Source organism: Protopterus annectens, chromosome 4.part0 (genome assembly GCF_019279795.1).
Source record: "Protopterus annectens isolate FY-2018-M chromosome 4.part0, PAN1.0, whole genome shotgun sequence".
NCBI lineage: Eukaryota > Metazoa > Chordata > Ceratodontiformes > Protopteridae > Protopterus > Protopterus annectens.
In genome coordinates, this window is record NC_056733.1 from 408,475,062 (window position 1) to 408,490,377 (window position 15,316).

At 36.9% G+C, this 15,316-nt stretch overlaps 1 protein-coding gene across 2 annotated transcripts in view; it reads right to left on the reverse strand.

The window, feature by feature from the left end:
• LOC122799354 (adhesion G-protein coupled receptor D1-like) overlaps nucleotides 1–15,316 on the reverse strand; it is a 689,306-nt gene that overhangs the window by 271,328 nt on the left and 402,662 nt on the right. For both annotated transcript variants that reach the window (XM_044068349.1, XM_044068348.1), the window contains one exon: nucleotides 10,270–10,463. In XM_044068349.1, coding sequence (XP_043924284.1) covers nucleotides 10,270–10,463 — 194 coding nt within the window. The remainder of the gene's footprint in view (nucleotides 1–10,269; nucleotides 10,464–15,316) is intronic.

Genomic DNA, 15,316 nt, shown 5'->3' on the forward strand with positions numbered 1-15,316 from the left:
TATGTGTAGAAATAGACAAAAACCTGAGGTTGGACATCCACATAGCACAAACCATCAAGAGAGTTAATAAAAAACTTGGACTCCTCTACAGGAACAAACAGTTTATGATTAAACACACCAAAGCAACCATCGCAAGGACTCATCTTCTATCCATCCTCCTCTATGTCTCTCCCATCTTGACTAATCTCCGCCAAACCGATCTAAATAAAATGGAATCTTGCTACAACAAGATTGCTAAGTTTGCTACTGAAGACTCATATAGGTCTTACCACTGTCTATCCCTTAAGCAGCTTAACTGGCTTGAGTTGCCTCATATATTTCTACTCAATCAACTCTCTATAGCACACAAACTGTACTACCTTCCTGAGAAACCCCCAGCACTTCAGCATCTAATTCAGCCCCACATTCCCTCTAGAGCCTTAAGATTTAGTAACCAGAACCTCATAACTGTTATCCAATATAGAAATGATGCCGATAAATCCCTCTTTGCCAGCATAATTGCTAAAACCTGGAACACACTACCAAGCCAAATAACTTCTACCACATCCTTTATTCATTTCAAAAACTCTTGAAAACCCACTATTTAAGTGACTGGCTATGTTCATGTCATTCACCAGGCTAATCCAAACTAAGAGAATGTTTCTGTGTATAGCTAAGTATAAACAGTTCCCCTGAAAGCTTGTGAACCCGTTGATATTTACTTGACAAAACTTATATCTGTAAAAATAATACAAATGCTGTTTTAAGTTATTATATACCACAAGATTGTCTACTATAAGAATTGTTAATCTCTAACATATTGTGCATGTTTGCTATAAGTATGATCTATTTTTTTTCTCTTCTCTCATGTACTGTATTGCAGTGTTTTTCTCCCCGCGCCTCCGCTGAAAATGGACCTGTGTCCAGTCAGACTTTCCCGGTAAACAAATGTAAAATAAATAATAATAAAATAAATATATTTAAACCTTTCATTGTGGCTGATCTGTCTAGAGATATTTAAGTTTTGAGAGTACTTGCATATTTATTTGGTGACACTGTGTGGGCCACTCTTAACAGCCTTGCTCTTGTTCAAACTACCATTTGTATTAACAGTAATATTACTCAGTAAGACCGGACACCCTTTGTTAAGGGCCTTAAAGTAGCTGATAAGGAGTGACTGGTGGCAGGGGAACTACCTTATTGTTTGGGCAGAAGGGGGCATAGCTAGTAAACCTGTGCCAGCTTTTCCCAGGTGTGTGTGTATAAATCATACATTAAGAGTGTGTGTGTCAGCTACTTGGGCAGGGACATGAAGCACTGGTTAGACAGAGAGGGTGCTGGAGGTCTTGGCTTGGTCAGTCAGCTGAGATCTCAACTCTACAGTTGTGCCAGTGGGCAGTCTTATTGTGGATATGGAGAAAGAGGGAGAAACCAGCCCTGTACTGACTGTGGTCTCTGTGTGCTCTTAAGGGAAACTACACTTGTTGCAGAGAGCTGCATCTGGAAATACTGTACGTGTACTTGTCATCCTCCCAGTGTACATCCCCCACTGGTGCCAGTGGTGAAGATTGAGGCTCCTTGATTACAGGTCCAGTGCGGGACGTCACATAGCTTTGGGCACTTCTTGTGCCCATAGCTATTCCTACATAGTGATGGTCCATTGAGAAAGCACTTATGTCATGGGTGATGGACAGTACAAACAATATATAGGATTATTTCATTGTTTTGTGGATTATAGCTTTATTCATTGGACAAGAGATCAGGAACAATTAGAGACCTTTTTTGATTATTTATAAAATAGATGTACATTTCTTAAATTTAGTTTAAACTTCTCTAGAGAAAAAAAATATTTTTGGATATTGAAGTAGTTTGTATTTCAAATGGTTAGTTTAATACTAAACTATATAGGAAGAGATGTTATAGAGTCTCATATTTACATCACACAAGTATGCACCCCCACATGTTTTTAGAAATGTAGTAAGAGGGCAGGCTATGAGGACATCTAGACTTTATGCCAGGGATAGAGAATTTTATGCTGAGATACATGAAATGAATGTTGATTTTTTAGAGGAGGGGGTACAAGAAATAAGATGTTGATGAGACAATAATGTTAGCCAAAAGTAAAAGAACTGCAAGTGCTAAGCCTTATTTTTCATCTCCCCATAGGGAAATCTCAGTTAGTAGTTAATGAAAGGAAGAATGTTGCAGTTCCCTTAGTTTATAGCACAGATGTTGATCAAATAAAACTATTTTTTATGACAAATTGGCATGTGCTACACACTGACAGAGATCAGTGAGATGGTGGGGGAATCTCCAAAGTTTTTGTGTAAAAATAAAAAATCTCTTAAAAGAAGACTTTGTTAGCATACAAATAATGATAATATTCATACTAGATCAGATAATGGTACTACAAGTAAGAGTGGGAAGTGTGCTTTTTGTTGCTATATAAATGAAATTGGGGATTTTTGTTCACCCTGACACAGGTAGTTTATACATTTACAGTTGCAGTTAACTGTGAACCCAGGGATTTGATATATCTAGCTAACTGTGCTTGTTGTAAAAAAATTTACGTTGGCAAAATGAATAGATGACTAAGGGAACGCATAAGGGACTATCTTTATTGTGTAAGGAAAGGTCTCAGATATAGTGCCATTGCCAAACATTTGTTAGCACCTGAAGAGTCACATAATTTTACATTTTTAGTTATGGAGACTATTAAAGATAGTCCCAGACAAGGGGACAAAGTTAATGATACAGAATTTGTTGAAGTGAAATGGATTTTTAAGTTAAGATCACAGTTGGGACATGGACTCAAGTGAATATGCATCTCTGAAACCCGTTTTGAAAAGAAGTCTGAAAAGGTGATTTTTAAATGTCTTTTCTTTTGTTTTGTTTTCATAAGTGTTTTATTTATTTATAACTGAAATTTCTTACTGTGTATGCAGTAGCTTAGCAATTTGTACTATGCCTGAAAAGGAGAAGGCTGGAAAGGTGATTTTTATATGTCTTTTTTGTTGTTTTGTTTTCATAAGTGTTTTATTTATTTGCAACTGAAGTTTTTTTTCTGTGTATGCAGTAGCTTAGTAACTTGTGACATGTTGGAATCTCATTGGTGAAAAAAGACACAATTTTACTTGGTTTGTTTGTGTCTTTCGGCTTTTCCTGGTTAGGGGTCGCCACAGCGGAACTCAGGTCCGCTAATGATTGGCAGTAGATTTTTACATGCCAAGTTGCCGGCCCTGATGCACAACCTTCAACGAAGGTACACCTATTCATGCATGTCTCCACACAGAAGACGCTCTAGCTGAGAATCAAACAGGACAACGTCTTACTGTGAGGCGACAACGCTACCGCAGCACCACCACCGCAGTCTACAATTTTACTTGGTAGTTAGTATTTAAATGTTAGTTCAGTGTTTGTAATTGTGGTCTGATGAAGCTTTACAGTGAAAGCTCTAACCCTGTTTTATAATAAACTACACTTTTATTCTTCGATTACTGGTTTTTGATATTTACAACTTGGACTGCTGCTAATATTGTTCCACCTCAGGTATTATTTGCTACTGGCATTTTATGATATCATGACGGGAAAGCACTTATATTGCTTCTACACCTCTGATGTGTTTCTGCTGGGATTTTTGGTGATTTTTGAATATTTCCTACGTTATTCCCAAGCAGTTAATTGCCAGGGAGCTTCTCTTTTTTTCACTCTTAATGAAAAATGACTGCTTTGGAGCACAAGTGTTAAGGAACTACAAACAAATGTCTAATACTACGTAAGAAACACTAGATACAATGTATTTCAGTGCAGAACAGCAGTCCAGTAGTTTGAAAATGCAACTTTAAAGAAGTACAAAGAAAAAAGCAATGAATAGCAAAGTAAATGTTCACAGTATAATGAGAATAAGCAATGTTTCTAGATGTTTGCATCTGTACAGGGACTGTTAAGGCAAGCAGCTCTGTGCAAATGTGCTGAATTTATACCAGCACTAGAAACACAGAAAACTGGCTACTGCTTCATCTGGCCAATAGAACAACTACACTTAGAGCTGTTTTTTTGTGTGCTTCCCACCTCAGACAAACCAGGTAAACACCTACTGCCACTAGATGAATAATCCCAGTCCTCCTAATGTAAAAGCATACTTCAGAAACAGCTGAGATATTTTGCAGGCACCTTAATTTTTATGGGCATCAGCTGGGTTTAAAAATTCTGTGTTTCTGAAGTATAGCCAAACTATACACTTATACTGTGGTGATGAGGCCAATAAAAAGGCTGAAACATGCATGTCAACAGTTAGTTGGGTTTGGCTTTATTGGCTGGAATGTAACCATAAAGACTTAAAAATTTAAAAAAAAAAGTCATGGACATTCAGAAGTCTTGTAGCTAAAACACTTGATGTCCTTACGGGGTCATTTGTAAATACCTCATGGGCCTCCATCATTACAGGAGGTTTAAGTGAAAACTCTAGCTTGGCTGTTTCTTTCTTTTTTTTTTTTTTTTTTTTTGCAGTTGTGTTTTATATATATATATATATATATATATATATATATATACATATACACACACCTACACAAACACACACACACACATACATACATATGCATATATATATATATATATATATATATATATATATATATATATATATATATCTACACATATATGTCTAGATGTGTGCAAAGCCCTCCATATTAAACACTGAGTGTGTGTTGTCTGTGTTTGGATTGTTTGTAGTGATTGGTGTGGTGTGTTTGTGTGGGTGGTTGTGGTGTATTAGGAGATGTAAGTTTGCATTTAACAAACACAGAAAGATACCTGTTGTGTTTCCTATGTTCTCTTTTGTAATCATCTGTGTTGCAGCAATTGGAATTGTCAGTAGTTTGTGCATTTGTGTATTTTTTTAATAAAGTGGTTGTCAGTTTCTTTTGCAGTCAGATTTATACCTCTGTATCTATATATATATATATATATATATATATATATATATATATATATATATATATATATATATACATATATATACACACATATACATATACATATAGTTTGTTTTGGAGCACTTACTGACATCAGGCTACTCCTTCCTCCTCTAGTAACCCTCTAGTTAGTTTATGAGAGGAGATGGGAAATTTTTGCAGCTATCACATCGCAGGAGGTTTCATGACTCTTACATTTAAAGCTACAGCTTTCAAAGCCTGAACAAGACATATTTGTGAGCAAGAATGTAGTGTAGCCTATAATGTATTGTATGTACTTCCATATGTTTAATACCCCATAATATTCTCCATTATTTTGACTCATGCCCTTTACTATCCTGCTGCCTGTGAGTAGCTCCTAGTCATCACAGAGCATCACGCCTGTGCACAAAAAATGCTCAATCTGTCACAGATCAGGAACAGCTGCCCAACAGTTGCTTCATCTAACATTCTGTTTTTTGGATGGTAAATGAACCACACCATAAGCAGCACAGATGAATTCACATTTTGCGGTAGATGGCCAAAATACCGTTAGCTTTTCAGTTATTTTATTTCCATGTTTTTGTATATAAGAAACTATTTGAGTTCAAACACATAAGTAACCATTGCATTCATATAATATGAAGCTGGAATCAGACTATGAGTGTAATTAACTAATGCAAATGTCAAAAGCAATATTTTACCTTTGAGAAACTGACAGTGGCACAGCTTGGAAGATTTTGCAGCAGCCTTCATACTGCTACTACAGATCAAGAACCAGTGACCACGTGAAGCAAATATGTGTGAGATGTAACACAGTGTAAATACCTGGGTTACCACATACATGTGGCTTGTATTTCATATGCAGTGTATCTGAAAACATTCTGTAATACAATTAAAGTGTTTTGATGGGAGGCTTCCCTCCCTGACATCTGCAGGCAGGGGTCTCAAACCCTATGTATCATGCTGCTTATACTTACAATTGTAACATCACTGGACCTTGCAATAAGGGGGACATTCTGAGGTGTGGCAACATCAAGCTTGCTATATGTATTTTCTGAGAATTTGTACTTTGGAACTTTCTATTTTGAAGATCACAGCTTTGGATTTAAGAATTTCAGGATGAACCTGATTTAAGAATTATGTCACCATACCATATGCTTAAGTACTATGAAAAAAACAGCCTTGAAAATGCAGCTTGTACATTAATCATGAGGGGAAGTGCACTGTAATACTGCAATTCCCTATCAGGATATTATTCTTTTAAAAAAGTGCTTTACACACACAAAACTCAAAACCATTTTCTAGACAGCTGCACATATGGATGCATCCATATGCCTCACATGTACACACTCACATGCATACACATCTGAACACAAAACATGTATACACACATACACACAGTATCCACTTGTGCAATTGCCCATGTAGGTATGCACCCATCTATACAAATATATACCTCTCTTTATTGTTTGTAGATTTATCTTTATTTACTTAATGTACAATAAGCCAGTATGAAACAGTGGCAGGCTGGGTACCTGCTAAGATCCTTGCTGGAAAAGATTACTTTGTGAATATGGAAGAGGATATATACTACTACTGTTAATTTGTTATAGGTGAGCCTAGAGTAGAGTGGAGAAGGCTAAGTATAACAGAAATGACTGTGTGATCTCATGATCTGGCAGTTTTCTCTTTTCAGACACTGAACACACTGGTTTGTGGCGTAGACTGTTGTGCTCTGAAATGAGAATGTTAACAGTAGTAGACCTATCACACTCAATGTCATAGCAAACTGCTGAGCCAAAGAGTATGAGCAATAAATTTAAAAGCTTTTTCAGTCATGCAGTGTATCACATTTATAGTTAAAAGCAGGATGTTTTTCTCAATTTCAACACATTTACAAAGACCTATGTTAAGTCTCACTTGCACTTCCACTGACATGGTCAGGAATTATGTGCTGAAGCTTTAAGTCAATGAAACTGCATCAGTGAATAGAAAGTTTAATTCACCAGCACTTATGTGTTATTTGTGCTGGCAAACAAGACAATACAAAAGGTACTCTGATAGGTTCCATAAAATTAGAAAAATAATGTCATCTGCATCAATTTTAAAACATCAGTTTAACAAACTCTCTAATCTTATATTAATCTGTGGCAGAGTACCACAGAAGGCAATCATCATACATTTTTAAAATTTAAATTAAATACAATTACTCCTTCAGCTTTAAACAATTATAGTGAAAAATTAAAGTATATTTCTGTGATACTCAGTGAAGAATGTATTATTTTCCATTCAGGGGCACAGAATAGAAGAGATCTGTCCTCCAGATTTAATGCATTTCATTGCAGTTACAAGTGAATACACATAAAGGATTTACTTTAAAGTAAAAGATCATCACTATGTTATTAATTAGATTTATTCAATTAATAGCTTGTAGTACAAGTACTTTAGTGCATGTACTTTGTCTATATGTGCAGGACCTTGCACATATCAACAATTTCTGGCCATACCCAATATTACAACTTTTTATGACTTATACAGTGTTGTTTTCTAATACTTTACTTTGGAAAAATTATTTTGTTATACTCCTTCAACTATGAATTTTATTAGAATCGTTACTAATTGTTTTCAATAGCTGTTTAATAAATATTGTATACCACTTCTAAATAATAGCTCTAAATAGGACTTTTGATTGACTAGACGCAGTCTTTCTAGTTGTATTAATCTACAATTACCACAAAATTCTCTCTTTAACTAAGGATGGAAACACATTTGGACTTGTCACCAATGCAGCACAGCTGACAAGTTTCTGAAAAACAAGTGCAAAATAATAATCATAAAAATAATCAAATGGGGAGTCTCCTACATAAATGACCCTACAGTATGGTCTACTAGACCGCACAAAGTAAATTGCTTTTAACCTCATTGCTGCACATTACATAATGGCACTCAGTGGTAGCAAGTTAATTCCCTTATATTATGTACATCACCAATTAAAGATGGGCACGCGAATAGTACATAACATAGCTACCTCCACTGATTCCACTAAAAAGATCAAGTCACAAGTCAGCAAGGAACCTAGCTGCTGAACACAAATGGGCAAACAAAGGAGGGAAAAGTGAGGGAAGAATGGGACAATAATGAACAGGTATACTAGATGATAATATTTATATTTATAAGCAGATTATATCAGTTTCTAAGGAGTAGGGTGGGTGTCTCAGTTTACATCTCATGCTTCATTAGATTATATGTACTGTCAGGGGATGTAGTTCAGATGGGTGGTATTCTCTCTCTCAAAAGAGACTAGGTGGCTGGGGAAAAACAAAAGTGTGAATTAAAATTATAGTATGGAAATTTAAACTTTGCAAGATGTATGTCAAAAGAAAAAAAATTATGTTAAACATTGTTCTATCATGTGTACTTATGCATGCATTACTAGTTTATAACGAGGTTTTACAACACAAACAAATGTTTTGGTATTTCTGAGTGTTGATGGCATAATACGTTTTGGAATATTCAATAAAAAATATATAAAAAATGCCCAAAAATGGATGAAAAGTCAATCTGTGAGTGCTTTTTGTAGGGGACAAGGCCTCTGCATCCCTCATATGGGGAGATAAGCCTCCCCATACCCCCTGAGCTTATACATCCCAAATTCATGGTTACACAACCATGAAGAAGAGAAAACACTCCCAAAATGACACTGCTGATACAAACTGAAAAGCCATACCAGCAGTGATTTCCTATAGAGGACAGTTATTATCATTTTGTTTTTTGGAGACATGTCGTTTGGAGACTTCATGCTTGAGAAATTTGATTTCAGAGAACTGTAGAAGTACCACATCTGCTGTTTGTTTTAACCATGCAGAGTTATTTTAAAAAGGTATGACATTTCTTTTTGAAACATTTCAGATGTGTAATACTAATCATTATGAAATCACTACTCAGCACTGGGTTAGGCAGAATGTATCCACACGTGGCAAAATGTACGTACTTGAACTTCATTGTTATGGGCAACCATAACAGTTATATGTAATACTCACCAACAGTTAAAGAGTAATTATTATATAACTAAAGAGAATAAGTAAAGCTTTCTTCATTATTCAGTCTGAAAGTTTGGTATCTTGTACATTATCTGTTTTGCTCAAAGAAAGTTATTAAAGTATACTTTCTTCCATACCTTTTGACTGCGGTGGTGGTGCTGCGGTAACATTGTCGCCTTACAGTAAGACATTGTCCCATTCGATTCTCAGCTAGAGCGTCTTATGTGTAGAGACATGCGTGAATGGGCGTACCTTCGTTGAAGGTTGTGAGTCAGAGCTGGCAACTTGGCACGAAAAAATCTACTGCCAAACATTAACGGACCGGAGTTCCCCTGTGGTGACCCCTAACCAGGAAAAGTCGAAAGACACAACAACAACAACTTTCTTCCGTACCTTTTATCTCAAACACTAATCTAGGCAAAACATTTAATTTTCATTTTTCATCCATGGCATCTAGTAATCTTGCTTTGTGTAGAAAGATCCAAAGTTTGACTACACAGCTTCATCTATTACTGAATTTGTATAGGACAAGTAACCTCATATCCACATGCAGTGTACATAACTAGTGCTCACCACTATAATTTCTAATCCCAAGTCTTAACTCTGACTCTGCTTAATCTCTGCATTTTTTCTTCCCTGCCTCCTTAAAACTGATCATCAGGTGCCACCAGCTCCTCTCCTTATTCACTGCCTCTACTGGAATCGGCTTAACCTCTACCAGGCTCAACATGACCTGTGTCTGGATCTGGTGAGGAAATTGAAGATGCTGGTGTAATGCCATACTACTGTTCCACCGCATGGCAACCTTGTGAATTCTGTGATGGCTGCCTTTTGGAGAGTCATGCATTCTTCCATGCACGTGCAACCTCCTGACCAGCAGTTACATTGCTTGCAGTATGGAGCTCTCCAGAGCTCTTAATGCTGCTATTGCACCAATAGGCAGCCTCTGTCTCCTCAGGATGGACAAACTGGTGTTCCATCCCTCCCTAAGTAGTCCCTCCAGCACCAGTGCCCACTAGTTGAGCACAGGTCTTCTAGGGATGCAGTTAGACCTTTATTCTTCTGCACAACTGAGCCTGAGTCATGTATCTAAGACTACTTATTGACTATAGCCATGGTGAGTGATGGGCTGATATTCAGTATATACATTCAAAGGACCTAAAAGCAATTCTTTGTACCTCATAAATCACTTGAAGTGTGATTTTATTGGATGTATCTGTATTTCATGTCACAGCTTGATGCATAACACATTTATTACCTCCCAACTTAGAATCATAATTGTTGTCACTTACATTCTGAGGTGATGTGATGACATTTAAAATAGCAGATACATTCCCCTTCAGTGGTGAGACAGAAGCTGATATGACACTGCTGACAAGAAAGAAGTCTTTGCTGTCCCCCTGAGACATTTTTGTGGAAGATGGAGGAATGGGTCCCAAGGCTTGGTCCATGTTTGCATATATTATTCCCATCAATGAGCGGGGCTCTGTGGGTGAGAAAAAACAATGGTCAAAATCACAACCACAACAATATTGTAGTCATCGAAATTTTTCTTACTATTTTTTCAAGAGTATTGATGTGAACCAAATGGAACAAATACAATTAGTCAAATCACCTAGTGTTTCAAATGTAAAATATATTTTTCAGTAATGAAATAATATTTGATGAAACTAATATAAGTGCATGCAGTTGCTTCTAGTAGTACAAGTTGTACCATATGTTCTGATATGTGCAATACAGAATTTTTCTATTTTAAATCTGTTCTAATTTTCTGTTCTCTCATTATTAGATAACTCTATATTCTCTAGCCTCTGCATCTAGGATTCTGTTTATTCAAGTGTCTTTTGCTTGGTAAGCCTCAGTGGTGCAGCGGTAGCGTTGTTGCCTCACAGCAAGAGGTTCTCCCGTTCGATTCTTGGCTGGAGCGCCTTCTGTGTGGAGTCTGCATGTCCTCCCCGCGGTCGAGTGGCATTCAAAAGACATGTGTGAATGGGCGTGCCTTTGTTGAAGGTTGGATGTTGGGCTGGCACCTCAACACCGTAAAAATCTACTGCCAGTCATTAGCAGACTGGAGTTCTGCTGTGGCGACCCCTAACCGGGAAAAGCCGAAAGAAGAACAAGAGTTTCCATAATGAGCTTGATTGTTATTGTGTGGAGTGAGATTGTGCTGCTAGAAAAAAAGAAAGAATCAGGTGGAAAATCCATTTTCATGTGTGCTTGCTCATATATACAGTTTTCTGTTTGATGTCAGAGCTAGTATATATGAGAGTAAAGATGTATGGGGGGGGGGTAGAACATGAGGAAGCAGGTTGGTGCTCAAACAATGTATTAAAATCCCTGTCCAGGGTCGTGCAGATGGCAGCTTTGATGTGCCCTGTCCAGAGTTACACAGATGACAGCTCTAATGTGCCCTGCCCAGAGTTATGCAGATGGCAGCTCTAATGTCCACTGGAACTATATAGCAGCACAATTGCAGTTCTGTCTCTGTACCCTTCTGTGTGTGTGTGTGTGTGTGTGTGTGTGTGTGTGTGTGTGTGTGTGTGTGTGTGTGTGTGTGTGTGTGTGTGTGTGTGTGTGTGTGCGTGTGTGTGTGTGTGTGTGTGCATTACAGCTTTATGATAATTAAGGTATAACTTGTATTTTTTAGGAGTCCACTATTAAATCAGACATTATGCCCTGCAATAACTTCTTCATCTACTGGCTGATCTGTATAAAACCTACTGCGCCATGATACATTAGACAATCAGGAGAAAACATATGCCAAAGCTGACAAGAATCAAGTGAGCAGGGTGTCGGAGAAGCCAGATAGGAAAGGGAGGAGTGAGTAGCCAACACTGGCTCACTCCCCTCCTGGGGAGGGGAGGCAACCCATTACCCAATGCTAGTGATTGTTGGTGCAGACTGGGTGGATTACATGGAATCACAACAGTGAGCTATGGCATGAGATACATGCCTGGAGCTACCAAGTAGAATTTTGTGCTATACTCTGGATAGATGCATTTTGTGGCAGCACGCATGCTTGCCTCTGCAGCTCAGTACTATAGTCCCACTTTGATGATGTTCACAGAGATCTGCACTTGGGAGGGTTTAGTTTTCATTTTTAATTCCAGCAGAACTTTAAGAATGATTCTGCACATAAATCTAACATGTTGATCTCTCCTAACCAGTTTAATCAGACATGTGTTTGTTACTTTGCTGAAGCCCCCAACAAGAATGGCTCTGATATGGGCAAATAAGCCAGACAATTTGGTACATGGGGATTGGGTTCTCTGGTACACAACAGATAATTGGAGCACCACAGGACAGAAACACCATATAATAATAAAAAAAAAATCAACTAAGTTTTGCAAGGTACAGGAATCCAGCAAAACAACAGAGTATGACATTATAAAAGTATACATTCCCAAGAAACAGCAGTGAAATGTGGAAAAAAAAGTATGAAAAAAAAACTGGGCCGTGCAGAAGACCTTAGATTATACTATAAGATAAGTATAAAAGACAATGCAAAATGCAATAAAAAGAAAAAAAAGGGAGAGAGAATATGTGTTTTCTGAAGACACAAGTAGTAAAAGGTTTGATGTGATTCACAGAGGAAGGTGATTGGGAAATATACTTAAATGTGTTTAAAATATAGTAGGGAAGGTGAAAGCAGCAAATAAGTTGGCATAACTCAAATGATGAAAATAGACATGATGGTATTTTGCCAGTGTGATGATGAAGGTGGATTTGTTATCGCAAGACATGGGAATAATATACAGAGGAGACAGGATTCCAAGATGGCAGTAGTGTGAGCAGCTAAAACACAGATCTGGGCTAAGAACCATTAAAAACAGCAAAATCCAGCAAACTGCTGAATTTGTTAACAGAAGTTGGTAGAAGTGTCTATGATGCCCAGAATATTAACAAAGAAAAGAAAAATTAAGTAAAAGGGGGAATAACCATGAAAACGTAAAAAGAAAAAGCAATCAGCATGGAGTAGATGTGGGAAGATCAGATGGTAATATTAGCAGCAGGAAAGAAAATCTTCAATCATCCTGTAGAGAAGGACTGACCAAATGCACTCTGAGCTTCTTCAAGGTAAGTGGGTCCCTGTTGGAATGTAAAGGAAAAAATAACAGGAGACTGCAGGGCATAAAAGGTGTTTAGATATTCAGAGGAAACATGTATGCAAACTGCTAAAAGGGCGATGAGAGAAACAGTGGTGAAACAGCTTCTAAAATATGAACAAATGGCACAAAAACTGGCTGAACACGAACATAGGTCATGCAGAGACATCGATGTTTTATAGCCGTAATAGAATGAATGAGGGAAGGACTATAAAGACTGTGACAAAATGCCTCAGTACATGGATTATACTTTCTGCTGATATTAAAATAGAAAGAATATATAGAATTAATACTCCTAATTTGAGACTGAAAAAGTAGCCAAAACATATATTGATTAAACTGCAGACATACCTGCTAAAAGAAGAATTTTTTTCTATTTTGTGGAATAAAGGAACAATCTTAAAAGCTGGAGACACAGTCCCTGATTCAAAAAAACTTGTTGTCAGTGTAAGTGACCACTTACACTAAGAGCAGGTCTTTTGGATTCTGGTCTCTGTAGTAGGCCTGTTTTATAGACAGGCCTTACACTGATGTAAATCACTTACACTAAGAGGGGGTCTTTTGGAATCAGGGCAGACTTGCACTGGAAGCAACTTTTTTGAAATATGACACACAATCATTTATGTGAATAATGACTTTTCAGTACAAACATGAACTATCACCTCTGTCTTTGAAATAACCCTTCAAAACATCCATCTCCTTAATAGCACTAGTTAGGATGAACGCATTCTTGCCACTCTAATAAATTGACCCTTAACAATACTTTTTTTCATAAAATAAGGGTGACTGCTGCTATATTCTAGTTAATCGTTGAAGAACGTGCATTTCCTATAATATAGTGGAAGTAAAATCTTTCAAAAAACTATCTTTGCTGATCGAAACATCAAGATAATTAATTGTTTCACTGTTATGTGTGGAAGTGAATTTAAAATAATCACTAATTCCATTAATGTAATCACAAAATTGTTCCTCTAAATCCCCTTCCTTCCACAATATAAAAATATCATCCAAAAATCTTAACTAAATGGACACTTTGTAATTAAATTCAGTACAAAACACATTATTTTTCTCCCAACTATACATGACTAAGTTAGCAAATAAAGGGGTGCAACTAGAACCCATAGCAACCCCTTGATTTTGTTTAAAGTATTCCCCTTCAAAACTAAAAAAATTATTTTTCAAAATAGTTTCCATTGACAGCATAACAAAGTTTAGCAACAAGTTATTCAAAGAGGTTCTCTCCTGCAAGGCTTCATAAAACAACTCCAGCCCAGTCCCATGGGGTATGGAAGTAAATAAGTCACAAATATCAATGGTAGTAAAAGAACAATTGTCACTGTACAACTCCTTCTTAAAATGTGAAAGGAAGTCCCATGAGTCTTTAAGAATATAATCAATGGGAACCAAGGACTCTCTCACCAATCTATCCACAAATGGATATAGGATGTTTGCTCGAATAAGCAAACGTCTGAATCCATAATCGAACACACTTTAACGAAAGCTCTTTTATTGAAAAAGCGCTTTCGTTAAAGCATGTTACAAAAAAAAAAAAAAAAAAACAGTACATTAACATTTTAGCAGTGCCCCGCACACACCCCTACTTTAATATTCTCCCATCGAGACCGCACTACAGAGTGGAAAAGGGAATTTTCCCTTACCCGCACCGTAGTACAGCCTCGGCAACAGACATACTTATACGAAAGTACTTCTTCAGTGAAAAGCACTTTCGCATAAGTATGCCCGGCTGTTTGAGTTTCAGTCGTTTGCTCATTCGAGCAAACGTCCGGAACCCCCACAGATATACACAATGAATAAGTCATACTATATTGTGATGAAATTATAAGCCTGTATGGGGGGGTCAAAGATGTCCTTATGTATCTTTGTGATACCAAAAACTAATGGAATTAACGGGTACTTGTTAACCAAAAAGTTAAAAATGGTTTCATTAATACATCCCTGAAACAAACTGTCTTCTAACATAAGGCAAATCTTTCTTTGTGCTATGTTGATTTCATTTTAGAGACAACAATATATCTCTCCTCATCATGCAACATAGCTAAAATATGACAATTATAGTTAATCTTATTAACAATAGCAATACCCCCATATTTATCAGGCTTCATAACTCTAATGCTATTATTACCCCTAATATTTTCTGATATTTTACTTTCATCTGGTGATAAATTAAAGTATTCCCTCTTATTAGTTGAATATAATTTAAAATTTTCCTTTG